The sequence below is a fragment of the Leopardus geoffroyi genome, chromosome C3 (assembly GCF_018350155.1).
Source record: "Leopardus geoffroyi isolate Oge1 chromosome C3, O.geoffroyi_Oge1_pat1.0, whole genome shotgun sequence".
Classification (NCBI taxonomy): domain Eukaryota; kingdom Metazoa; phylum Chordata; class Mammalia; order Carnivora; family Felidae; genus Leopardus; species Leopardus geoffroyi.
The window spans coordinates 53,127,075-53,153,212 of NC_059338.1; the positions used below are offsets into that span (position 1 = coordinate 53,127,075).

Genomic DNA, 26,138 nt, shown 5'->3' on the forward strand with positions numbered 1-26,138 from the left:
CTAACTATTACTACAAAGGCAATAATATTACAATATATAAATACATCAAACCAACATATTATACACCCTAAATTTACATAACGTCAAATATATTTCAATTAAAAAAAAAAAAACACATATGAGCAACCTGGAACTCTCCTCAGCAGGACCTGGGAGACCCTCTGTCCATAATTACTTTGAATGCTCACCTTAAGTTAAAGAAAACTAATTAAAAATCTCTCACCACTAGAAAAATAATTAAGAAATTATTATGTTATAAAAGAACAGTATGATTTACAAAAGGATTCAAAAAATGCTCCCTCCGATAGAGATCTATAGACTGTACCAATGTAAATTTTCTAATTTGTATACTGCACTATAATTATGTATGATGTTACCACTGGGGGAAACTGGAGGAAGTGTATATGGAGCCTCTCTGTACTATAACTGTAACTTCCTGTGAGTCTGTAATTATCTCTAATTTTAAAATTCATTTAAAGATGAATTCCAAGACATCTAGAACAGTTCAGCTTATAAAAACATGCTATGGAATATGTTTTCACTGCTAATATTTAAAAAAAAAACTCTTAAAATACAATGCTGAAAAAGTAATAGCATTATATACATACTTCTATAGTGACACTTCCCTCTACCGCATGCCAGCAATGGAAGATATTGAAAATTCTGTCCTAATTACAAGTTCCAGTCCAAAGACTGCGAGACAGAAGCTTCCAATGTTCTACTGGCAATGCCAATAGTTCTTTACCGATTGTCACTTGAAATAAATATCAGAGAACACTGAAAGGTTTTTTGTATAAATATACCTTATTTTCCTAAGGAAAAAGAAAGTTATCTTTCGACTGCCTTAAAAGAAAACCCAAAAGAGAACAAATGTTCATAGAACATCTTTTTAAAATATTATGCAGACTTTGGGTCACCCCACTAATTTTCTCTCATTTCAGGATGGAGGAGAATGATGTCCTCCAAGAAAAATTATTACAACATCTAAAGGTCTTAGGGTGTCTGACTGGCTCAGTCAGTGGAGTGTACAACTCTTATCTCAGGGTTATAAGTTCAAGCCCCACACTGGGAGTAGAGATTACTTAAAAAATGAAATCTTGGGGCGCCTGGGTGGCTCAGTCGGTTGAGCGTCCGACTTCAGCTCAGGTCACGATCTTGCGGTCCGTGAGTTCGAGCCCCACGTCGGGCTCTGGGCTGATGGCCCAGAGCCTGGAGCCTGCTTCTGATTCTGTGTCTCCCTCTCTCTCTGCCCCTCCCCCGTTCATGCTCTGTCTCTCTCTGTCTCAAAAATAAATAAATGTTAAAAAAATGAAATCTTAAAACCTCTTAATAAAATCTTAAAATATCTTGATTTTGTTGACAGGTTTCATAGGTACACTAATTTCTATAAAAGAATAAGAGATGGAAATCAAACTAACATCTACGCAACCTAAAGTCAGGGACTTGAGCTTCTTTCTAAATAAAATTGTAACTTGCTAGAATGAAGGTAAAAATAAGTGCTAGGTAAACCCAGCAAAAGACCGTCAGAATGATCAAATGTGAAATTAGATCAGCCCAAATGTAATAAACAGTTGGAAGTTCTACCATTCCCCTACATTAGTGATTATCAAATCATATTAGAAAATTGTGCTGAAAGAAGAAAAGAGCCCCAGGTGGTTGGTTTTGTTTTGTCTTGTTTGGTTTTTTTAATACTCCTTAACTTGGAAATCTTTTCCTCAAGAAAATAACACAAGGAAAGGTACCTCTCAGTCACTCACGCTATGCCGTATGGTACTTAACACTTCAGTGTCTCATTATATGGTTTTTGCTGCAAGCCAGCAAGCACAAGTTAAGAAGTGAAGAAGGATATACTACCGAAACAAGCACATCTCTGAATTACTCCACAAATGATCAAACTACCTTCTGTTAATGATGTGTTATGTATTTTTTAATGTATGTGTAACGGATGTATTCTCCAATATTAGGATCAAAGTGACTCATGCAAATCCTTTCTTTCTAGCAGTGTGGTCTACGTTACTCAGTACAAACAGAGTTATATGTTCATAACAAACCTAATAATCATCCTTTACTTGCTATATCCATATTTCATTTTGATTCACACAGCAAGGCATCAGGGCAGATCCCTGGGAACAGGGTGATTCGAAAGATATAAACCCTGAAGCCAAAAATCTCTTCCCAACTAACCTTCCACAAGGCCTGAAATTAACATCATTAGAATTCCACTTCTTGTTAGGGAATTTTATGGAGAGCCATTTTGTAAGCGTATATTGTATTACTGCCCTGAATTTTATTACAAAATAAGAATACTTGGCAAAAATCAACCAGTCAGAAAATTAACACAACAAAAACTGAAACACTTCCCCCTCACTTCTCGAGTATGACATGTAATCAACCACCTATTCAAAGCATCGAGGTGGGTGCTATGTGATAGTGCTAGTAACAGTGTATGTTAAACACAAGATAAAGCTTTAAAAATCCGTATCAATTCAGTACTTTGCAAGAAATTTTTTTTTTGCAGTATTTCTACTTGTGGTAATACCAAAAACCACAGAAATTTCAGCTGGTCGGGCATAGAGATGATTGCCATTTCTGCTCTGGAAACACCAGAAGAGCACGGCCTGGTCAAATCTGCACACTTTAACATTTACAACTGGGGGCTTGCAATAATTGGGTTTCAGTCTTGCTCTTCTCACACATCTCAGAGGGCAATCATCTTGCTTCCTCCCTTCAGTTGTTATTGTTGGTTTTCTCTTCTACAAATCAATCAGCTTTTCTCCCAGGACATGGTGCCCCTGAGTTTGAAGTCACTGAGTAATCACTTGGACACCCCCACATCTCTATTCTCATTTTCCAATTCTGCTAGAAATACAACAAAGAATACCAGTCCATTTATTTTCTAACTGGTTTAATTTTCAGCTTAGTGTACAATCAAGATTTAGTTGAGTACAGCCTTTAGTCTTTTAGAGTACACATTCAGGAACCAGCTGGCTTTGGTTTAAACCCTGGTTCTACCAGTTTCTGGCCAAGTGACCAAGGTTACTTAACCTCCTGAAACCTGTTTCATCGTCTGCAAAAATGTGGTAATAATTATAAAACCTTCCTCATATGTCATTATGATAATTGTACCATGGCCATCTCGTAGTAAGTGCTCAATGATTGTTGTCTGTTATTATTTTCTGTCTCATGTACAGTTCCTAAATAAAGCTCAATATGTAAAATGTAACATGGGTCATGGAAAAAAAGCAAAAGAATATTAGAAATTTTCAAGATATGAAAGCAGTTTTCACATCTTCTCTAAACAAGGTAGGATTCAATCAGGTGCAGTGTCCCTCAATGTAACAATGAGTTTGGTCGATACTGTATAAAATTTTTATATACCTTTTATTCATTTTTTTCAACAAGTTCTTTATTCTGATATCAGACAGACTTAATTCAAATATTAATTGTATTACCTGGGCAGGTTATTGAACCGTTCTGTGCCTCAGTTTCCTCAAATGTACAGTGAAGATAATAGTAGCTACACCTCATAAATAACACCGAGAACCATGCCCAGCACAGCAAGTGCTAAGTAAGGATTAAGTAGCTAACTACAAAGTTCTGTGTTGCTAGCAATGTGCTAGATGTTGGAGATTCTGAAATAAAGGACATAGTATTTGCCTTCAAAGAAGTCAAGAAAGATAATCTCAGTATAATTTGTTTAATATCTACAAAGGAAGAAGGCTTGAACCCTTGAATACACAGATAAATGGACTCTTTCAGAATAAAAATATTTAAAAAAAAAAAAGCCCAAATCTTGAAAATTAGCATTTGGGGTAGGTGATGGATACACTGAGGTTCAATATATTACTCTTTGTACTTTCACATATGTTGGAAATTTTACACAATGAGAAGTTGTTTTTAAAAACAATACATCATTTTCTCTTTCAGAAGATAAGCCAAAATGATGTAATCTGATTTTTTTCACATCAATGTCTTTATATGACAAACTTTGTTTAAGACCATGTTTAAGATTCAGAGGTGTTAATCCTCTTGACAAGACTGCCACCTGGTGGATTACCTTAAATTCCACCATTTACATTTTATAATTTAAACACATGAAATGCTACATATAATCTAATAAAAGGCAAGTTTCTTTTTCCAAAAAATACAAATCCAAGTAGTAACAAAATTTCCAATATCACAGGAAATTCTGTGTGTTATGCTGAACAAAGTATTCTTTGGAGAACCATTAGCCTAAAGCAATCTCAGTCAATTTTAGTTTGGGTATTTATAGAGGTCATCTGACAAAACGTGGTGAAAGAAAGGAAAGAAAGGAAAGAAAGGAAAGAAAGGAAAGAAAGGAAAGAAAGAAAGAAAGAAAGAAAGAAAAGGAAAGAAAAGGAAAGAAAGAAGTAAAGAAACTTAACATGGGTTTAGTAATTAATGCCAGATATATGAACCCAGAGTTGTTAGATAATACCATCAAGATTAACTATATTAAAATAAAACCAATATAGTAAGTGGTTATATATGGAATGAGTTGTTTTGTTTTGTTTTTAATTCCTAATTCTATACAAACGGGCACTTGTGGCTTAGGTAAAATTTCTTTTTTATTTTTTAATGTTTATTCATTTTGAGAGAGAGCTCAAGTGGGGGAGGAACACAGAAAGAGGGAGAAAGAATCGCAAACAGGTTCCACACTGCCAGAATGGAGCTTGACACGGGGCTTGATCCCACAAACTGTGAGACCATGACCTGAGCTGAAATCAAGAGTCAGATGCTTAACCGACTGATGCACCCAAGCACCCCAAATATCTAATAAGAGCAATATATACTGATCAAAAAAAGGGCTTATCTCAAACAACTTAAGCAGAACTTGAGATAATGTGCTCTGTAAAAATCCCTTAAAATTACTCAAAAAGCATGATGATGAAGAAATCGATGTTGAAGATTATTCAGTCTGAATGAAATTGTCTTATGAATATGAGAGTGGGCAAAATGCCCCATTTCTAAGTTATTATTTTGCATAATATATTTAGAAATCATGTGTAAATGTTTAATTAAGCTAATGAAGAAAACATTATAAGCAGGCATTCAACTATTTTACCTATAATCATCAATGTTTCTATACTCAAGTTGACCAAACTTGAGAGTTTCTCATTGGGAAAAGGAAGGACTGCCTAACACAACAAGCAGGGCACAGGCCTCTATAGCAGAGACAGAACATACCATTTCACCATAAAACTCCAAGATTTTTAATAATGATTATTAAGAGTTAAATTACTCAACACCTAATACTTCTTTGCCTGTGTTAGTACAAACTTATTAAATGGAAAGCTGCCTTTTGTTACGCCGGAAAGGTAAAGACATAGGGTGTGAAGGGACTCCCAGTGGCAAATTCTGGACAATGATCACCAAGATAATTAAGTTCTGTAGTGAATTATAAAGCACTGCAGGGGGGGAGGAGAGAAATTCAAGAGTCTATACCAATAATAAACAGATAAATAATTGGAAGAGAAGGGAGATCTTTGGTTTACATTAGAATGCCTAGGGCTGACTGCTAAACTACCAAGAAGGTGCAGGAGATTGAAAGTTCTAATTTTGCATTCCTCACAGTAAAGGTAAGATCAGACAAGAATTTGAATGAATGTTAACTTAAGAAAATGTTTATGAGAAGCAGGATATTTTCATTCATCTCCCTACAGACTGCTTATTTGTTGCAAGGGGGGAGAAAAAGGGGAATTACAGTGGAGAAATCAGACATTTTCACAATCACATTTTCACAACCAAAATTAACATCACCAGGGAGGGACAGATAGTTATCAGGCACCTCCAAATGCAATCCACTATGAAGGAGACAATATCACCTATGGAGCAAGAAGTAATCTGGATCTAATCACAAGGTAATATTAGATAAACCCCAAATTAGTAATGTTACATTAAAAAGTGGGAAAATGGATGTATTCTTCAAAAATTCCATGTCATAAGCAACACAGAAAGGCTGTGGAAATATTACCACATTAATGAAAGCCAAAGACATATGGCAACTAAATGCAATATCTGACCCTAGTGTAAATCCTGAGCTGGAGGAAAAAAGGACGCTACTGAGATAAGTGACAAAACTGGAGACAAATGGTAGGTTAAAGACAAAGCATTGTATATGGGGCACCTGGATGGCTCAGTCAGTTAAGCGTCTGACTCTTGGTTTCAGCTCAGGTCATGGTTTCACAGTGAGTTCAAGCCCCACATAGGGCTCCACGCTGTCAGTGTGGAGCCTGCTCTGGATTTCTCACTCTCCCTCTCTGTCTGGCCCTCCCCTACTTGTGTTCTCTCCCCCCCCACCTCTAAAATATATAAATAAGTATTGTATGAATGCTAAATTTAAAAAAGTATTCTATGAATGCTAAATTTATAGAAGTTGCTACAAATAATGTGCTTATATAATAGATATCCGTATCCTTATTTTTAGGAAATACTCACTTCCTAAGGAATTATATAGGAATAAAATTGTTCAGAAAAACAATAATGTGGGTCTGTCTGTAGGTAGGTACGTAGGGAAAGATTGAGAGACAGAGAGGAGAGAGATTGAGAGATTGAGAAAGTGGGTGCAGAGCAAATGGGGTAAAATGTTACTAAGAGATGACTCTAAGTAGAGTACACAGATGTTCTCTGTACCATTTTTTTTTTAACTCTTCTATAAGTTTGAAATTGCATACTTCCAAATAAAAAGATTCAAACATTGCTAGAGGTACTGTTAACAACAACACATTCTCATCATCATTCTTTTAGGACTAAAATATTCAAAGTCAGTAATACCTTTAATCTTTAGCTATGTTTCATGAACTTTTATGACTCACAATTATTTTTTTATTACCACTAAGAAAGGAAAAAAGATGACAACTATAAGAGAGAATTATACAGCAGAACTTTTCCTGTTATCTGGATACCAGCAGTTAAACCCAAGGATGGGAACAAAGCACAGCTAAATTCCTGCCTGACATTCTAAAGAAAGCTGCAGATAATTGGGAGCCAGACACCTTCTCCTACACTTGAGAGGGACAGCGGTGACCATGATCCCATCAGCCAGCACCTCAACTGGCTCCCGCCTTCATCCTAGTCTACAGATGGGGAGGGAGGAGTCAGAGTCTACAGCAATCTTGATGAAGAGGCTTTTCTTTCTCTTATGACTGTCACCAATTGCTCCCACTTCTAGAAACCAAGTGAATAGGCATTTGTTTTTGTTTCTGGCTTTTTATCACCATAAAAAGGGCTGTAATAAACACCCTCAGAAATATGTCCTTCGACAGTGGTACTTTTATTTTTAATGGAATAGATTCCCTAGAATGGAGACTGATGCCTGCAAGTATAGATTTGGGTTTTGTTTTGTTTACTTTTATAGATGTTGCCAGGTTGTTTCTCAAAAAGGGGATATATACACACTTTACCCCTTCCCCTATATTCCCACCAGCCTGACGTGTTCTTTTTGCCAATGTGGTATCTTACTGCTACCTTAATTACATTTCCCTCTCTATTCGTGAACTGGGACATCTTTACATACATATGTTTGTTAGCCATGTGAATAGCTTTCCTGTGATTTGTTGATTCTTGCTCTTTGTTTTTTTTTTTTTTTTTTTTTTTTACAAATTGTTAAGAAATTTATGTATATTATAGACATTAGCCTTCATCTGTCATCTACAGTACAAATACTTTTCTACAACTATCATTTGTTATTCTTTGTTTATAGGACCTTTTGTCCTACAAGATTTTGTTTTGTTTTTACATGTTCAAATATATACATAAAATATATAAATGCACACCCACACATTTGTGTGTGTATATGTGTGTGTCTGTGTGTATACTTATATATTTAAAAGATATGTATCTATTTTTCTTAAGCCCCTGAAAGTCCAGTAACTAAATGTACTTTTTAATTATCAGAGATGATTGAGAATTTAAGGTATTTGTCCTACATGTAAATAAGGGACAGCAGGAAAAAGGGATATGACCAAACAGAGCTGAAGTAGTTATTACTGGCACGGGGGGGGGGGGGGGGGGGGGGCGGGGATCATGTTTATTTCCCCCATCAACTGCGATTTTTTTTTTAATTTACCATTTTAACCATCTTTTAAATATTTATTTTGAGAGAGAGAATGAGAAAGGGGAAAGAGCAGAAAGAGAGGGAGACAGAGGATCTGAAGCAGGCTCTCAGCTGACAGCAGAGAGCCCGATGCAGGGCTCAAATCCATAAACCATGAGATCATGACCTGAGCCAAAGTCAGAAGCTTAACCAACTGAGTCACCCAGGCACTCCCATCAACTGAGACTTTCAATAAACCAGTTACATTTAACTTATTGAAGTGGGTAAAGCATTATGACTCTCATTCTCATTTTGACACGGAGAAACTGAAGTATGGTGAAAAGACACAGCAAGTAATAAAGCTGAGAGATTCAACAGTATGTCTCTTGACACAACAGCAATGTCAATACAAGTTTTTGGTAGCATTTAGGAGCAAGCTGCTTACCTTTCAATAGCTAATTCTTTGTTAGAAAGTTGCTGCACTGTAATTACCACCTTCTTCTCTATTCCTTGTTTTAACTTGAAATAAAATTTCTCTCTATCCTTAGGCACAGGACTGAAATATGCAAAAAGAACAGAAATTATCAGTACAACACCACAATAAAATAATCTACTGCAAGTTTAGAATTCCAGTACCCTTATTCTTAAGGTGTGCTAAACTCATCTTGCCCAAGTAGCTAACTACCAGTGTTATAGTCAGCAAAACAAAGTCACTAATTAATTTCTAAATTGGATTTATAAGAGCCTTATATTTTACTTAACAAAGGTTAAAATCCAAGATTCTTTAAATGACATCATTTCAACTTTAGTTTCTAAATTTAACAAATTTAGGAATATAGCTTATTTAATTATTTTTTAAGACTCACTATTCTGGTTTAGCTGGTTGTGTGGTTGTAAGAGCCTTTAACACACTGAAACCCAAGGCAAAACAAAGTGAGAAGAGCTTACTTTAAAACATCTACAATTTGAGATAACTGTAACATACAAACTCAAGTAAATATAAATAAGAGATGGAAAAAGAGCTATGGATCAGGGGCAACTTAAATTCTAGCCTCAGCCATACTGACTATTCTATAGATATAGACATATAGATATAGATATAGATATAAATATAGATATAGATATAGATATATATTAGTTTCCATACAATACCCAGTGCTCATCCCAAAAGGTGCCCTCCTCAATGCCCATCACCCACTTTCCCCTCTCCCCCACCCCTCACCAACCCTCAATTTGTTCTCAGTATTTAAGAGTCTCTTATGGTTTGCCTCCCTCCCTCTCTATAACTTTTTTTCCCTTCTCCTCCCCCATGGTCTTCTGTTAAGTTTCTCAGGATCCACATATGAGTGAAAACATATGATGTCTGTCTTTCTCTGCCTAACTTATTTCACTTAGCATAATACCCTCCGGTTCCATCCACATTGCTGCAAATGGCCAGATTCCATTCTTTCTCATTGACAAGTAGTATTCCATTGTATATATAAACCACGTCTTCTTTATCCATTCGTCAGTTGATGGACATTTAGGCTCTTTCCATAATTTGGCTATTGTTCAAAGTGCTGCTATAAACATTGGGGTACATGTGTCCCTATGCATCAGCACTCCTGTATCCCTTGGGTAAACTCCTAGCAGTACCACTGCTAGGTCGTAGGATAGTTCTATTTTTAATTTTTTGAGGAACCTCCACACGGTTTTCCAGAGTGGCTGCACCAGTGTGCATTCCCACCGACAGTGCAAGGGGGCTCCCATTTCTCCATATCCTTTCCAGCATCTATACCAGACTGACTATTCTTTTTTTTTTTTTTTTTTTTCAACGTTTATTTATTTTTGGGACAGAGAGAGACAGAGCATGAACGGGGGAGGGACAGAGAGAGAGGGAGACACAGAATCGGAAACAGACTCCAGGCTCTGAGCCATCAGCCCAGAGCCCAACGCGGGGCTCGAACTCACGGACCGCGAGATCGTGACCTGGCTGAAGTCGGACGCTTAACCGACTGCGCCACCCAGGCGCCCCCAGACTGACTATTCTTAAGAATTAATTCATTAAGACAATCTAAGTGTCTAAAATATAGATTATCTTAAATATCACGATTTCACTCATATGTAGAATTTAAGAAACAAAACAGATGAACATATGGGAAGGGCAAAAAGAGAGAGGGAAGCAAACTATAAGAGCCTTAAGGATAGAGAACAGACTGAGGGCTGATGCAGGGAGTTGGGTGAGGGATGGGCTAGATGGGTGATGGGAAGGAAAAATAAGATAAAAACAGAGACAAACCAAAAGAGACTCTCTAACTATAGAGAACAAACTGAAGGTTGCTGGGGGCGGGGGGGGGGGGGGGGGGGAATGGGCTAAATGGGTGATTGGCATTAAGGAGGGCACTTGTTGGGATGAGCACTGGGTGTTGTATGTAAGAGATAAATCACTGAATTCTACTCCTGAAACCAATACTACAGTGTATGTTAACTAACTTGAACATAAATACACACACACACACACACACACACACACACGGTGGGGGGGGGGGACAGATATAGATACATAATCTTATCTGAAAAGAAAAAATACCTTGAGCAATTTATCTAAGACTCAATTTCTATATCTATTAAAAAAAAAAAAAAAAGACAAAAAACTCTACCTAACAATTCTTATTAGAATTAAAGGCACATAGGGGCGCCTGGGTGGCTTGGTCAGTCAAGCATCCAACTTCGGCTCAGGTCATGATCTCACGGTCCGTGAGTTCGAGCCCCGCGTCGGGCTCTGTGCTGACAGCTCAGAGCCTGGAGCCTGTTTCAGATTCTGTGTCTCCCTCTCTCTCTGCCCCTCCCCTGTTCATGCTCTGTCTCTCTCTGTCTCAAAAATAAATAAACGTTAAAAAAAATTTTTTTTTAAAGAATTAAAGGCACATAAGTGGCGGTTAAAGAGCATAACTATATCCTATCACCTGTCTATTTGTGAACAGGAGAAAAACATTCTAAATATACAATAGAAGAAAATGGTTAAATGATGATCAAACCACCCAATATATTATTGGTACTATTAAAAATGATTTTGGGGCGCCTGGGTGGCGCAGTCGGTTGAGCGTCCGACTTCAGCCAGGTCACGATCTCGCGGTCCGTGAGTTCGAGCCCCGCGTCGGGCTCTGGGCTGATGGCTCAGAGCCTGGAGCCTGTTTCCGATTCTGTGTCTCCCTCTCTCTCTGCCCCTCCCTGGTTCATGCTCTGTCTCTCTCTGTCCCAAAAATAAATAAACGTTGAAAAAAAAAAAATTTTTAAAAAAATAAAAAAAAAAAATGATTTTAATTAAGAACATTTTAATGGAAAAGTTCTTACATAATAAAGTTAAAAGAAAAAAAACCTGTGTATATACAACTGTATAAAAATACCCCTTAGAAATAAACAAAGGGAATAAATCAAGTATTAAAAGTGATTGTGGTTGACAAAAGTATAGCTTTTTATTCTTTTTATTATTTTACAATTTTCTATAATATCATTATTCATAAATATGGAGAAAATATTTTACATAAAGTATCTGAAAGCATGAGAATAATGAAACATTCATTCACCTGCCAAATATTTCTTTTTATCATTTTAAAGCTTTATACCAACATTGTATAGCCTCTGGAAGCTTTATGTTAGCCAATACTATATTTCAGGCACAATACCAACTTTTATTCTTCCCAAATAACCTCACCTAAAGTTTCCTTTTCCATCATCTTCTTTTACCTCCAAGGAGACACTGAAGGTAAACACGTCACTGTCAGGGGTAGGAATAACTGAGTCTTTAACATCAGACACTTGTCTGGAAGAACGTTTGAATGCTGTACAGAAACTATATAAAATTCTGCTTACCTAAAAGAAAATGGAGATACCATTAGGCAAAAGCTTTAACTGCATTTTGATACCCCTCTCTCCTAATTTTTGAATCTATTCCTTTCCATGGTCACAATTTACTTTAGCAGATATAGTCTAAGCATATATATATATACACATATATGCAAATGTTTACATGTATTATATATAATACAAAACATTTTATATAGTTTTTTTATATTTATATAAGCTTGTATTTATATGTTTATATATTATACGTAATATATAACATTTAATTTACAAATATAGTTTGTTTCTTCAACTTTAGCATTTAAACCTGGTAATAAAGATGTTTAATTAACTGAAGTTCACAAAAGGAGCTCTATTTATTTATAGATGTTTCTAGGCCTCAAAATATACTATATTGCAACAAATGAATCCTAAGGTAATCCTAAGAATGGTGCTGGCATCTAAATATTCCCAAAGAACACACACAAACAAGGTTTTAGTCTAAGTTCTCTAAGTGCAATTTCTCTTCTCACTTCCCTTGGCTTCAGTGGGCTAGACACTGAAGCACAAAATGAAGTAAATACTGGCGTTCCTGGGTGGCTCAGTCAGTTAAACGTCCAACTTTGACTCAGGTCATGATCTCATGGTTCGTGAGTTTGAGCTCTGCATCGGGCTCTGGGCTGACAGCTCAGAGCCTGGTCTGCTTCAGACTCTGTGTCTCATTCTCTCTCTGCTCCTTCCCCCCCCACTCCTGCCCTCTCTCTCAAAAATAAACATTAAAAAAAATATTTTAAAAATGAAATAAATACTGGTTTTAGCAATAAGCAAACATGGTAACATGATTAAAAGAGTTTCGAGTGTTATCACAGTGATACTGTGTTATAAATGCATTGCAGGATTCCCAGTTGAAATGATTTCTTTTATTAGCATTAAGCCACCCTGGTGAATACTATAAAAAATATATGTCAATGGCTTATACTCTTTCCCTAAAGTGGAGAAGTCCTCTAAATCTCACACTTTCAGAAGCTATTCTCTTCCTTGGTTCCAAAAGTAGCATCACACCATCTCAAAATTGTAAACTTGAAGAACAAAAGAACTTCCAAATCTCTCAGGCCACCATAGGTGGAACAATGAAACCACGATGAAGAAGAGTTTAACAAAGGTCATAACCTCACACTGAGAGATACAAGAGACTTCTCCAAACATGAACAAATCCTTCCCTGTAGATAAAGGGAATTCAAATTATTCACTGAATTGTGTTAGCTTAAAACTCTTAATATTTTGTTATTTGCTTGAAATGAGAGCACTTCCACCAAAAGCATTTCTTAGAAGTATGGGGTCTTTCCTCATTTTTCTATTTTTGTTGTATCCATGTATTCTACCTTTTCTCATACAGTCTATCACACTCAAAAAGAAATGGTTCTCAAACTTCCAATTGCCACACTTAGACCTATGAACCAGTAGTTACATCCTAAACTGCCTTTCCATTGCCAAATGAAGTTTCTTAAATTAACTGACTTCCACACTTTTAAAGTTCACATCCAGCAGTAGTATCACGTTTGTACCACAGTACTTTACAAAAATATTTAAATATCTTAATATGGTATCCCATTATAATTTTACGTAAATGAGTAAAAACAACAAAACAAAGGACTGATATAAATAAGAACTGTAGGCCTCAAATTTTATACAATTAAGACGATGAATGCACACATTCGTTCAATAAATATTTTGGGGGTGCCCTCTGTAGACTTTGTATTATTCTAGGTGCTGGAGAATACGGCAGTAAACATGGTGCTTACAGTCCAGCACGTGTAAGTTGAATGTGCTTAGGGTGGGTGAGAAGGAATCATTAGGTAAGCCAAAAGCAGAAAGCCACTTTAGCCTCAAGTGGATACTTACTTGATTTAGCTCAATAACTTAAGTGTTAAAGGAGAAAACAGAATCAAACAACACCCTAGAAATAAGTCACTGAAGAATATGTCTCAAGGCAAAGTATAAACAGAAACTTTAAACTACTTTTAGTTGAGTACTCCCCACATCCTAACCTCAAATAAAATGTGAAGCCTATTGTTTACTTTTTACACATTCAACTTCAGCATATTTTTAAGAAAGCATTATATGTAAATATAGGGGAATGCCTATAGATAATTACTGATACATCAGTTGAGTCAAATCCCAACCATATTTATTCTTTTTTCTCCTCTCTCATATCTTCTTCTATTTCATGTCTTAATCTTTGGCCGCACCAAAAATGTCAAGGGAACTTGGCAAATTCTCAAGTAGATGGCAAGGCTCAGGAATTTCTCTTCAAAAAGGTTATTAAGAGGTGCCTGGGTGGTTCAGTCAGTTAAGCATCTGACTCTTGATCTCTGCTCAGGTCATGATCTCATGGTTCATGAGTCTGAACCCCGCATCAAGCTCCACACTGATATTACAGAGCCTGCTTGGGATTCTCTTTCTCTCTCTCTCTCTCTCTCTCTCTCTGCCATACTCTCTCTCTCAAAATAAATAAATAAACTTAAAAAAAAGGTTATTAAATATATGGGACTGAGCCAACGTAGTAGAGAATTATGGGAGGAAAAAATAAGACTACACTTTTCTCTTTTTGGAGAAGGACACAGCAGTACACTGACAGCGATCAAACCACATTACATCTTGGCCATGTCTTACAAGCTGCTACTTCCAACAACAAGGTTAAAATCATTTGTGAATTCTAGAGTCTGTGAATAAGCTGGAATGGTGATCCAAGGACTGGTGAGGTACAGTATCTTCAGGAACAATGGTTATCAAGATCTACAGTTATTGAGACAAATTGAGTAACCAATAACATCATGAAAAGAATATTAAAGGGGCACTCGGGTGGCTCAGTTGGCTAAGCATCCAACTTCGGTTCAGGTAATGATCTAATAGTTTATGGGTTCGAGCCCCATGTCAGGTTCTGAGCTGTCAGCCTGCTTCAGATTCTGTGTCTCCCTCTTTCTCTCTGCCCCTCCCTTGCTCATGCTCTCTCTCAAAAATAAACAAAAGAAGAATACTAACAACATACACCATGGAAAACATTTCTATACATGTCACACTATTTAACATACACACAAATAATCTAGAATAGGTGTATTCTTTGCAGGAGGCAATGGCTTATTGACAAACAATACAGTATAATTTTTTCCCAGAAGGCTATACCCACAGAAAGTACTAATTAAACACAAAAGGGTCTGCTGTGGTTGCTGATTTCTATGAAGAGGTGGGAGGAGAGCACATGTGGATGTGGAAAGGAGATACGCCAAAATCTTAACTCTGGTGGAATTTTGAGTAACTTCTATTTTCTTCTTTATTTCAGTATTTTCCAAATTCTCAAATATGTATTACATGTGAATACTCCAAAAAAATTGCTATTAAACAAAAAGGTATTTACTTAAATGACACAGCCACTTTTTCCAAGATAAAGCCTTTTCATTAACATTGGGGAAAGAGAGCGGACTCTGTCAAAAATACCGTATGTTAAGAAAATGTTCACCCAAGAAATAGATGTAAGAAAAATCATTCTATAAGACACCCTGAGAGAAATGTGTTAAATTTTTAAAAAGAAATTATTCAAATATATTACTCACTGAAAGGAGCTAAAATAAGAAGCATATCAAACAAGAAACTTTTAAAAAAGTATAGAAATTTATTAATGGAAAACACTAGTAACAATTTCAGGATTAATTTCCAAATTAAGGCATTTTGCTAAAATGCCATCTCAATAAATACATGTTTAGAAATAACTTCCCATACGTGGAATAAGGTTTCCTTAATAGAGTGGCATTTGAGCAACCACGCCCCCACCCCCCCACAACAAAAAACAGTGCAGGGGCACCTGGCTGGCTCAGTCAGGAAAGCATGCAACTCTCGGTCTCGGGGTCATGAGTTCAAGCCCCACACTGGGTGTAGAGATTACTTAAATAAGCAAATATTTTTTTTTTTAATGCATTATGAATGAAGATCCTGGGGTGCCTAGGTGGCTCATCTGGTTGAGCATCCAACTGGTGGTTTCAGCTCAGGTCATGGTCTCACAGTTTTGTGAGTTCCAGCCCCACATCAGGCTCTGTGCTAGCAGTTAGGAGCCTGCTTGTGATTCTCTCTCTCCCCTCTCTCTGTGACCCTCCCCCACTCAAAAATAAACTTTTAAAAATAAAATTAAAAAAATAAAATCCTGAGAAAGCTTAGGAAAAAAAAAAAAAAAAAGAATGAAGATTTTCCCAATCATACCCTTCGTATTAACCATGAAATACCTCTAAATGCCTTTAATGCCAGATAATAACCATGCTTCTAAAATGTAACACTGAGAATTGCTAGTAATAGTGTTAAGTATTTTAAAACATACAAACAACAAATCTGCTTTGAGAAAAATTGTGAGAATGACATAATAAATTCTTAAAGAGAGTCAACTAAGCCTTTTAAAAATATATTTTAAAAGTTTTATACAATGTATCCATAAAGATGCAACAAGGATATGTGCCTCCCTGGCTTTTTTCCACTATGTTTTCAGATATTTTGTTTTTGTCTGTAATTCTTAAGCAGAAACATAGCACATCATTTTCCCTACACAAAATCAGTGGCATCAATATATCTCTGGTCAGATTCCCCAACTCTTTTGCCACAGGTTATCAAGATGCACTCCAGCAGAGTGGTACAGACGAATATCCAGGGTCATCGAGTCAAATGTAACCTACCCCTCCTGCGGGACCACCTAATCCTTATGTCACAGGTCCAACAGAACTGTGACCTTCACTGGATTCCCCCTAACACTATCGGTGCCTGCTGCTTATGGGATTTTACAGCGAAATAAGAGCATCACAGGGACAGTTGGTAGTGGCAGCCATGTCACCACTCCTGCTTGAGAAGATGTCGTCTTCTTGCCTTTAATTGACAAACCACTTCAGATCTCATCCAGGATTCTGCAAACCATGGAAAACAAGCAAGTTAGTGACACTGCTGCACGGCACATATTTAGCCAATAAGAAAATCTGTCACTTTTCCTGAACTATCTTTGCCAACTGTTTGTGCCCATTAACAAGGTCCCAAAAAGTAAGGGCTGAAGTTGTGCCTTCACCACAGAACACGAAACCTGGGAACCAGATAACCAGATGAGTAAATGCAACTAAAGACCTGAGATTCATTAAAATAGGTAATTATTTTTGAAGGGAAAGAGGAAGATGTTGGACATCTTCTGTAAAAGGCATGGGTAAAACTCAAAGGTGGCTGGAACGTGAGCTATATGAGCAACAGATAACTTTATAAAGCATAATGAAAAGAAAATCCACACTTGCTTTTTACAATATTTAAGCAACAGGAAAGTTGTCACTGAAAATAATATGGGTATTTCAGGGTCAGAAACTTCCATTTAAAACCCAGCTCTGTTGTCTGTTCTCTTAGCCTTGAGATAAATAAGCGGTAACCCTACAATTCATTAATCAAACCAGAAGTCTTCTGAGAATAAGATGGAGTGCTATTAATAACATACTTGGACAACAGACATAAACTAGAACTGTTCCAGGCAAAGAGGAGCACAAGATCACTAGTCAAAATAAATACTATCTATATCATGAAGATTTTAGAGTATCAAGAAAAGGCTTATTAGCACAGTTCCTTGCATAACCTCCACATTTATTCTGGGTTAGTTTTCATTTAGCAATAGTTCTCATAATAAAGTTTAATGACAACTGTCATGTGTTTCTCCTTCAGAGAATGAATTTTACCACCAATTTCTCATAATGGAACACTTGCAAAAATGTACTCTTAAAAAAAAATTAAATAATACGTGGACATCACCTTCCCACAACCTGCAATGTACCAAATACCCTCTCAATTAATACTATTTAATACCATATCCAAAATGGTCGGGTTGAGAATTCCCCGCAGCTTTGTCCGCTGCTTATCCACTGTTAAAGCTCTCAAAAATGACACACTGTTCCCCCACCCATAAACAAGATGCCACAATCCAAAAAGAGTTTCATACCGTCACAATTATGAAAAATGCTTCCAAGCCAGGTCCCTTTCAATTTCCTTCTGCAGCAGTGTTTCCACCTCTCCAAGCAACAGGTTCTCCAAGTCTTCCAAGTTCATTTCCTCACTGTTGAGTGCCAATCACCCAGAAATCACACAGGTGTGTTAAATGCCGCCAGGATGAAATGCCAGGACTCTGCCCACTGCTTCCCCACCACTCCTCTAGTGGAGTTGTAAGGTTAGAAATAGGCCCCTTCCTTCACAAACACATTCATATTCTGTCAACATATTTATGTTCCCTGCCTCCTAAGTGCCAGGCACACCTGTACTCACTCTATCACATCTTTGACCAAGCAGTCAGTATACACATAAATACAGAAATGTGGGCATGAAACAGATTCAGAAATACTTTTTAAAAAAACAAACTTGGAATTTCTTATACAGGCCATGGGTTCTGGCACAGAACTCGTATGGCTACAATCTAAATCATGTGTCTATGCATGTTCATTTTAGTGTAAATAAAATGTATTTAAAAAGAGAACTGAGATATTCCTCATGATTAGTATCAAACACACAGAAATACACCTCTGCCATGTTGTGGTCAGAAATAAACTCTCAGAAGTCCCGTTAATACAATGGTTTATTTATGTTTCATGGCAAACAGAAAATAGAGTAGCTGCTTTTAGCATTTCCTGCTGACAGTTTTTATTTCCAAAAACAAACACAGCTGAGATTTGCCCATCCAAACCCATTTATCAATGCCTTTAAAATGGTTGTAAGCAGTAAAGTTCTAAAAGTACAACCTAATTACACCTGAAACTTATATAACACTGTATGTTAACTATACTGGAATTTTTTTAAGTGCAACCTATTTTTAATTTGGGGAGAATCCAACAAATACAGAAAAGAAGGCAATTTCTACATGTATTTGACAACCATTTGATTCTGAACTACTTCTCCAGTCTCAGAATAAACCACCAGTTAATAATTAACTAAAGGAAAGTTAACTAGTATCTTCAAAGAACTACAGGTTGATATTCCTGCTGTATGCGAGATTTGTATTTTTAATTAGGCCAGTTCCACAGAGCAAAAGCCATCCTCTGAGTAAATGAACATAACAAATAATCACCAGTGAAAACCACACAGATCTACGAAACAACCTTAATCCAATATCTAAGTGAAAGCAATATACAACTATCAGTCCCGGCAGAGGAAACATGTTTAGAAAGTCACATGGACCAATCGACTTGGGAAAAATAATAAAAGAGGCCCTTCTAAGTCTGAGCAATTAGTACCATAGTAGGGTAGGAGGAGAGCTCACCAAGCAGGATTTTTCTGTTACATCTGTTAAATTGAGTGTGTCCCACATACAACACCACTTTAATACACAGTTATCAGGTTAAGCTTTCCGTATTGAGTTCTCAGCCATTACAATTTTTTTTTTTATGTTTACTTATTTTAAGATAGAGAGAGAGCAGGGGAGGAGCAAAGAGGGGTTGAGAGAGAGAGTCCCAAGCAGGCTCCACACTGTCAGCGTGGAGCCTGATGTGGGGCTCGAACTGATGAACCATGAGATCATGACCTGAGCCCAAATCAAGAGTCGGATGCTCAACCAACAGAGCCACCCAGGCACCCCTATGCCATTACAAATACTAATGTTCTCTTTAGAAATCTACTCCAAATTTACATAATAGAGTATATGGTGATACATACTAACTTATAGGACAGTGAGAGTAGGGTTCAAAAATATTACCCTAATTCATCTTGATAGCAAATTGCTACAATATACTTACTGCCTCTTTAATTTCACAGGAGAAAACATGTATCTGAAATTCTTCTGAACCATGGGAACTCTCTGTAAATGCAACACAATTGCTCTCTGTTGTCCCATCATGTCCACGTGCACAGAATAACACCTTGTAGATTGGAAAAGAAGCTATCTCCACATTGCTGGATTGGTCTATAATTCTACAGAACAGTGACAAAAAATAACATATTAAATAGCAAAGAACAAAGCAAAGGCAAGCAGTTTTACTATACCAATAACATAAACATAATCATCTTAAAATCATAAAAATAACCTGGTTATAAAATATAATAATAATTTAAATAAAATATTTTAAATAAAATAAACTGGTTAAAACAAATACCATATTTTGCTATATGTATCTATGTATATACACGCACATACACAAATTCCTCACCTTCTTTTGACAATTACCTCATTTCTGTATTTTCTGTGATCCAACTCATTTACTCCCAAAGCCAATATATACTGCCTGATCAAATCCGTCACTCATCCCCAAATGCTAGCCTTTTCTAGCCATCCCCAAATGGTTTCTATGTCAAAAAGAATGCTACTACACAATAGCACAGACCAGACCTACAAAGTTTCTATTTACAACAGTAAGTTTATCCAACACCTACGTCATTGCTAGACCAAGACCCCTCTTACCCCAAAGCATAAAAGGTCAGAGTGGTTACAAAGTTGAACTTAATAAAAGAATTTAAGAAAGTAAAAGCAGTTTGTGGGATTTAGAAGCAAATAATTCTCTGACTTTCCCTATATAAACCCTTAGCCCTAGATTGATCTAAAATCTCAAGACCACATCAAAATCTCCCCAATTGTGAAACCAAGGGGTACCCAATAGGAAGAGAGAGGCAAGTCAAAACACTAAGTCTTTTGTCACGGTGTGTTTGGCACTTTGAAAAATAAAAATATAACTTTAAAAGGCAGTCTGCCATTTTCTAAGATATATCATACAAATAATATATCTACAAAACCCTTTCCTGAAAAATTCAAAGCATTTTTACCAAACATTATAAATTTATATTGCTATTATTTTAGTACTTAGAACTAAGCTAACACTTTTTCATTCTTTTATTATTTTAATTTTTTTGTTCTACCTGAATTTTATTTCTCTTTGATCTGTTTTCTTCTGTGAACATGTCCCAGTTTAAAGGGATCATTTAATTAAAACAACAGAAATTAAAGAAATAATTTTTATTTTTTATTTATTTTTTCATTTATTTATTTATTTATTTATTTATTTATTTATTTATTTATTTATTTATTTTGATATGAAATTTACTGTCAAACTGGTTTCCATACAACACCCAGTGCTCATCCCAACAGGTGCCCTCCTCAATGCCCATCACCCATCCCCCCTGCTCCCTTCCACCCCCATCAACCCTCAGTTTATTCTCAGTTTTTAAGAGTCTGTTATGGTTTGGCTCTCTCCCTTTTTTTTTTCCTTCCCCTCCCCCATGGCCTTCTGTTAAGTTTCTCAGGATCCACATAAGAGTGAAAACATAGGGTATCTGTCTTTCTCTGTATGACTTATTTCACTTAGCATAACACTCCCCAGTTCCATCCACGTTGCTACAAAAGGCCACATTTCATTCTTTCTCATTGCTACATAGTATTCCATTGTGTATATAAACCACAATTTCTTTATCCATTCGTCAGTTGATGGACATTTAGGCTCTTTCCATAATTTGGCTATTGTTGAGAGTGCTGCTATAAACATTGGGGTACAAGTGCCCCTATGCATTTAATTTTTTTTTGTTTAACGTTTATTCATTTTTGGATAGAGAGAGACAGAGCATGAGTGGGGAGAGGCAGAGAGAGAGGGAGAGAATCCCAAGCAGGCTCTGCACTGTCAGTGCAGAGCCCAGTGCAGGACTCAAACTCACGAACCCGCGCGATCCTGACCTGAGCTGAAACCAAGAGTTGGACGCTTGATCAACTGAGCCCCCAGGCGCGCCTCTTTTCCTTTTCCTTTCCTTAATGATTCAATTTTCTGTTTGTTCTGCATAGTGTATGTCTTAAAGCTAATGTCCAAATTATAATACTGACTTCTAAAAATTTGTTTTTGTTGTTAATTGCAACCATTTGCATATTTCTTTTTTTTAATTTTTTAACATTTATTCATTTTTGACAGGCAGAGATTGACAGAGTGTGAGTGGGGGAGGGGGAGAGAGAGGGAGACACAGAATCCGAAGCAAGCTCCAGGCTCTGAACTGACAGCACAGAGCCCGACGTGGGGCTCGAACTCACGGACCGTGAGATCATGACCTGAGCCGAAGTCGGACTCTCAACCAACTGAACCACCCAGGCGCCCCTTCACTTTTTCACATTCTAAACCTTAAAGAATGAGGTATTTCAGGAAGAGTTTGAAAAAAGATTAAACTGGATTTCTGAGAATATTACAGGTTCATGATACATTCAACCTAATTCCTAAGACTTTCATTTTATTTGTTTATTCAGCAAACATTTCCTGAAAACCTGCTATGAACCAGATACTGCTCAAGACACCAAAGTTAAAGCAGAGAAAAATACAAGTAATCTCCTTGTATGGACTTTATATTCCAGTGAGGAAGTTAGATGATAAACCAAGAAACAAATGTATGTGTATGTACAATACCAAGTCAGAGAAAGTGCTATGAAGGAAAAAAAAAAAAGAAAAAAAAAAAAAAAGAAAAAGGCCCAATAAGGGGGAAAAGACGAATAGTTACATAATCCAATCAAAGGCGGCTTCTTTGGATAAGATGTTTGAGATGAAACTGTAAAGAAGTTTAAAAAAAAAAAAAAAAGCCACTGGGAAACCAAGAAAAGATTGTTTAGGCAAAGGAAAGAGAATATGCAAAGGTCCTGAGGTAGGAATCATGACAATGTTTGAGAAAGAACAAAGAAGCTACCATGACCAGAATGTAGTGAGTGAACATAGTGAGAAAGCAAAAGAGAAAGGAGGTAAGGAGAGATGAGAGAGGTAAAAAACCAGGTCAAAGCAGTAGTTTATCAGTGGCCAGACATGGTAAGAATTTTGAATATAATCACAAGTGTGACTGGAGGCCACTGAGTGTAGAACAACATTATCTGATTTATATTTAATTCTTATTCCTACTTAAGCATAAGAGAAAAAGCCATTTTGCTTCTTCCTAGTCTGATGTAAAAAGTATAAGATATGCGGCTTCACAAAAACTCTGTGGTTTTTGAACCACGGTTACATGACAAGACGAAGGCAGGTTTTTACATTCCTTCTGAATAAAGAAACACAAATTATAGGTATTTTTAAAGTTCTATTTCCATTCGTAATACTCTAAGCATAATTTTGTAAAAGCCTCTTGTAAACAAGCAACATGGTGTAATCCTAAACATATTTACTTTTCATGTCTGCAGAGTAAAAGTAAATTCACAGTAAGGCCTAGGCCTGATTTATGACGTTAACATCATCACTACCACACAAAAAATTTCATGCATGTCTAGGGGAATTTAAAAAAGACTAGAGCTTACCTCACAGAACCTTCTGGAACATTTGGCACATAAAGAGTAACAGGAAAGGGGTGCTGACTCGAAGATTTCATAGTTGCCATTGCCCGTAAAGCCTCCACTTCATTACGTGGGGAAGAAACCTTCATACATCCCAAGTAGGTCAGTTTGTTAAATAAAACACTATCTTCTTCAGGTAATCCACTTAGAGAAGATGGTCTGGGTGTAGAAATTTCTGAAGAAAACACACACACACACACACACACACACACACTCAAAAGGTTAATGAAAAACTTCACAGTATAATTTCACCTACTGCCCAAAAACAAATGAAAAACTGCAAACAAAATTTAGGTCTGTGTTTTCACTTCTTTTGAGGTTTATCCTACATCTGAAATCAGAGTTATGGAATTTTTGTACTTTCAAGTCTCTCAAAGTATTAACTTACTTAGCTACAACTTTTTTTAGAGAAAAAGAAAGAAATTTAAAATTTTTATTTTAAAAAATCAAAAGCAGAGTTCAAATGATATAGAACAAGAAAGAAAAAAAAAACTACACTAAAGGCAGTGTGAAGTAGCCTAAAATTAATGAGGATTAAATAAAGCTAAAATCAGTTATAAGTTTGTTTTGGCTGTAATGGTCCTGCATGGCACCCAATTTATTAAGAAGCCTAACTTCCAAAGCAAAGGTAAACAATATTAAGAGGACACATCTCATACCAATAACAAAGCAAGCCCCATGTTTAACCCTTCCTAGCTTGCTGGCTTCTGTGAACTATGCAAGTATTCCAATGGAAACTGCTTCATCAAAATAATGATCCTATGATTGCTTCCCTCAATTCTCCCTCCCCATTGATGAGTTTCTTAAAAAAGTAAATAAGATAAAGTCGTTCTCTTTAATTCTAAGCACAGCTTGCAGCAAAGGCCCAACTGTGGTCAGAGTATCCATCTGCATGTATCAGACACTATTAAACTCCCTCTTAAACCTCTTAAGCCTCTTAAACTATTAAACTGCCACTCTTTCCATCCACACCTAAAACCCATATTCAGCTAGTCTCTACTTTTTCCCATTACCCATATCCATTTTACACAAAATTAAGCATGCCTGTCTCACCCAAACTAGATCTTTGCACCATGCTCAAATCCTCATTACCACAATTCCACCTTTAGGATTTTAATAAATAATTCACAAAAGCCATTCCCAACCTCCCCACTCCAGCTCCCAAATATCATACTGAAACATGCAACCTCATTGCCTACTTTTCTTCTATTGAGAAACTAAAGCCATTCAAAATGATTTATTTCATCTACCATGTTCTTCAATCACTGAAACATGTTTTTCCCTCTTTTGAATCAGTTCAACGTGCTATATTTCAAAAGGGATAAATAAAAAAAACACAAACACATGTTAAAGCTGGATGCTAGTATGTTTACTAGACTTATTATTCTGTGAATTTTTTGTTAATTTAGCAAGCACTCATGAAACAATTATTTGCAAGATCCTATGATTAAATCATATTCCAGTAACTGATGAACATGACAGATAAAGTAGTTCATATGGTCTAACTTACATATAGTTGGAGTCATACCAAAAAAAAACCCCAAAAAACAAAAAACAAAAAAAGGGACAAAAAGCTTTCTGAAAAAAATATTGTACTAATCTGTATAATTCAGATTCATATAACTGTGTAAACCCCAAGTGTAGAGAAAAACAGTACAGAAATTGATCCAAAAAAAAGACAAAATAAGCAGACAAGGCCTTTAAATAACTATTATAAATATGATACAGGATGTAAAGAAAAATACCTAATAAAATAAACAGAAAAATGAAAGACAAAAGACCAAAAGGAACTCTAAAGCTAAAAAATGCAAGATCTGAAATGAAATATTCCCTGGGTGGCTATAACAGCAGATTCTAAATTACAGAAGAAAAAAATATTAAAGAAGTTCCTTGGGATAAAGAATAATGATACTAGAGGAAAACTGAAGAGCCTCAGAAGTTAAAAACATGAGGGCAAGACTTCTTTGCTTTTTAACTTCTTTAAAATATAACAGATTATTCAAAGTAAAAATTAGATACTCTCCCCTTCACTGTCCTGCCTGCTGCTCCCTTGAGATGTATTCAGTAAGCCTCCCTTGTGTTAAAAAAAAAAAAAAAAAAAAAAGGAGGGGGGGTGTAAAAATTAGCATTTTGTGGAATTTATAACATGTGCAAGCAAAATGAATGACAACAAAAGCATAAAGTCTGCAAGAAAAGAAATGGAAGATTTTCACAGTATACAAGAAGTGGTATATCATTAAAATCTAGACCTGTTGGGGCACCTGGGTGGTCAGTTGGTTTAAGCAGCCAACTTCGCACAGATCATGATCATACTGTTCATGGGTTCAGCCCCACATCAGGCTCTGTGCTGAGAGCTCAGAACCTGGAGCCTGCTTCAGATTCTTTGTCTCCCTCTCTCTCTGCCCCTCCCCCACTCATGCTCGCGCTCTCTCTCCCTCTCTCAAAAATAAAACATTAAAAAAAATTTTAACCAGCAAAGATTTCCTATTAGATTTGCATCCAAGCAGCCAGTATATAAGATCATCACATGACAAAAACCAACAAGTTATCATGATATTGAAACAAAAGCTTTCATCTATCTGGTTTTATAACTGAAAAACAACATACCTTTAATATTCACTCTAGGCCATTTAAATCTAGATACTTTCTAGATACAGTTCCTTGCCACTGAAGTTATGTGTCATTTTAAACCAACCACAGTAATTCTGTAAGCAAAAACTGTGTTGACTGCAGCTAGGAAAAGGCAGCTGAAATGTCTCATCTTAGTCTGTTCAGGCTGCTATAACAAAATACCACAGACTGGGTGGTTTATAAACAATAGACATTTACTTCTCACAGTTCTAAATGCCAGGAGGACCAGGATCAAGGTACTGGCAGACTTGGCATCTGGTGGGAGCCCACTTTCTGGGTCACAGACAGCATCTTTTCACTGTGTCCTCA

The 26,138-nt window shown here is 36.4% G+C and overlaps 1 protein-coding gene across 8 annotated transcripts in view; it reads right to left on the reverse strand.

Annotated features, from left to right (window-relative positions):
* The window catches only part of RABGAP1L (RAB GTPase activating protein 1 like), a 767,496-nt gene that overhangs the window by 666,933 nt on the left and 74,425 nt on the right, over nucleotides 1–26,138 (reverse strand). For 7 of the 8 annotated variants that reach the window (XM_045452833.1, XM_045452836.1, XM_045452834.1 and 4 more), the window contains 4 exons: nucleotides 23,163–23,373; nucleotides 19,660–19,834; nucleotides 11,751–11,908; nucleotides 8,502–8,612 (listed from right to left, as the gene is read on the reverse strand). In XM_045452833.1, the coding sequence (XP_045308789.1) occupies nucleotides 8,502–8,612; nucleotides 11,751–11,908; nucleotides 19,660–19,834; nucleotides 23,163–23,373 (655 nt within the window). Of the gene's footprint in view, nucleotides 1–8,501; nucleotides 8,613–11,750; nucleotides 11,909–19,659; nucleotides 19,835–23,162; nucleotides 23,374–26,138 lie in introns of those variants that run through there. The other variant, XM_045452842.1, reaches the window with a different exon arrangement.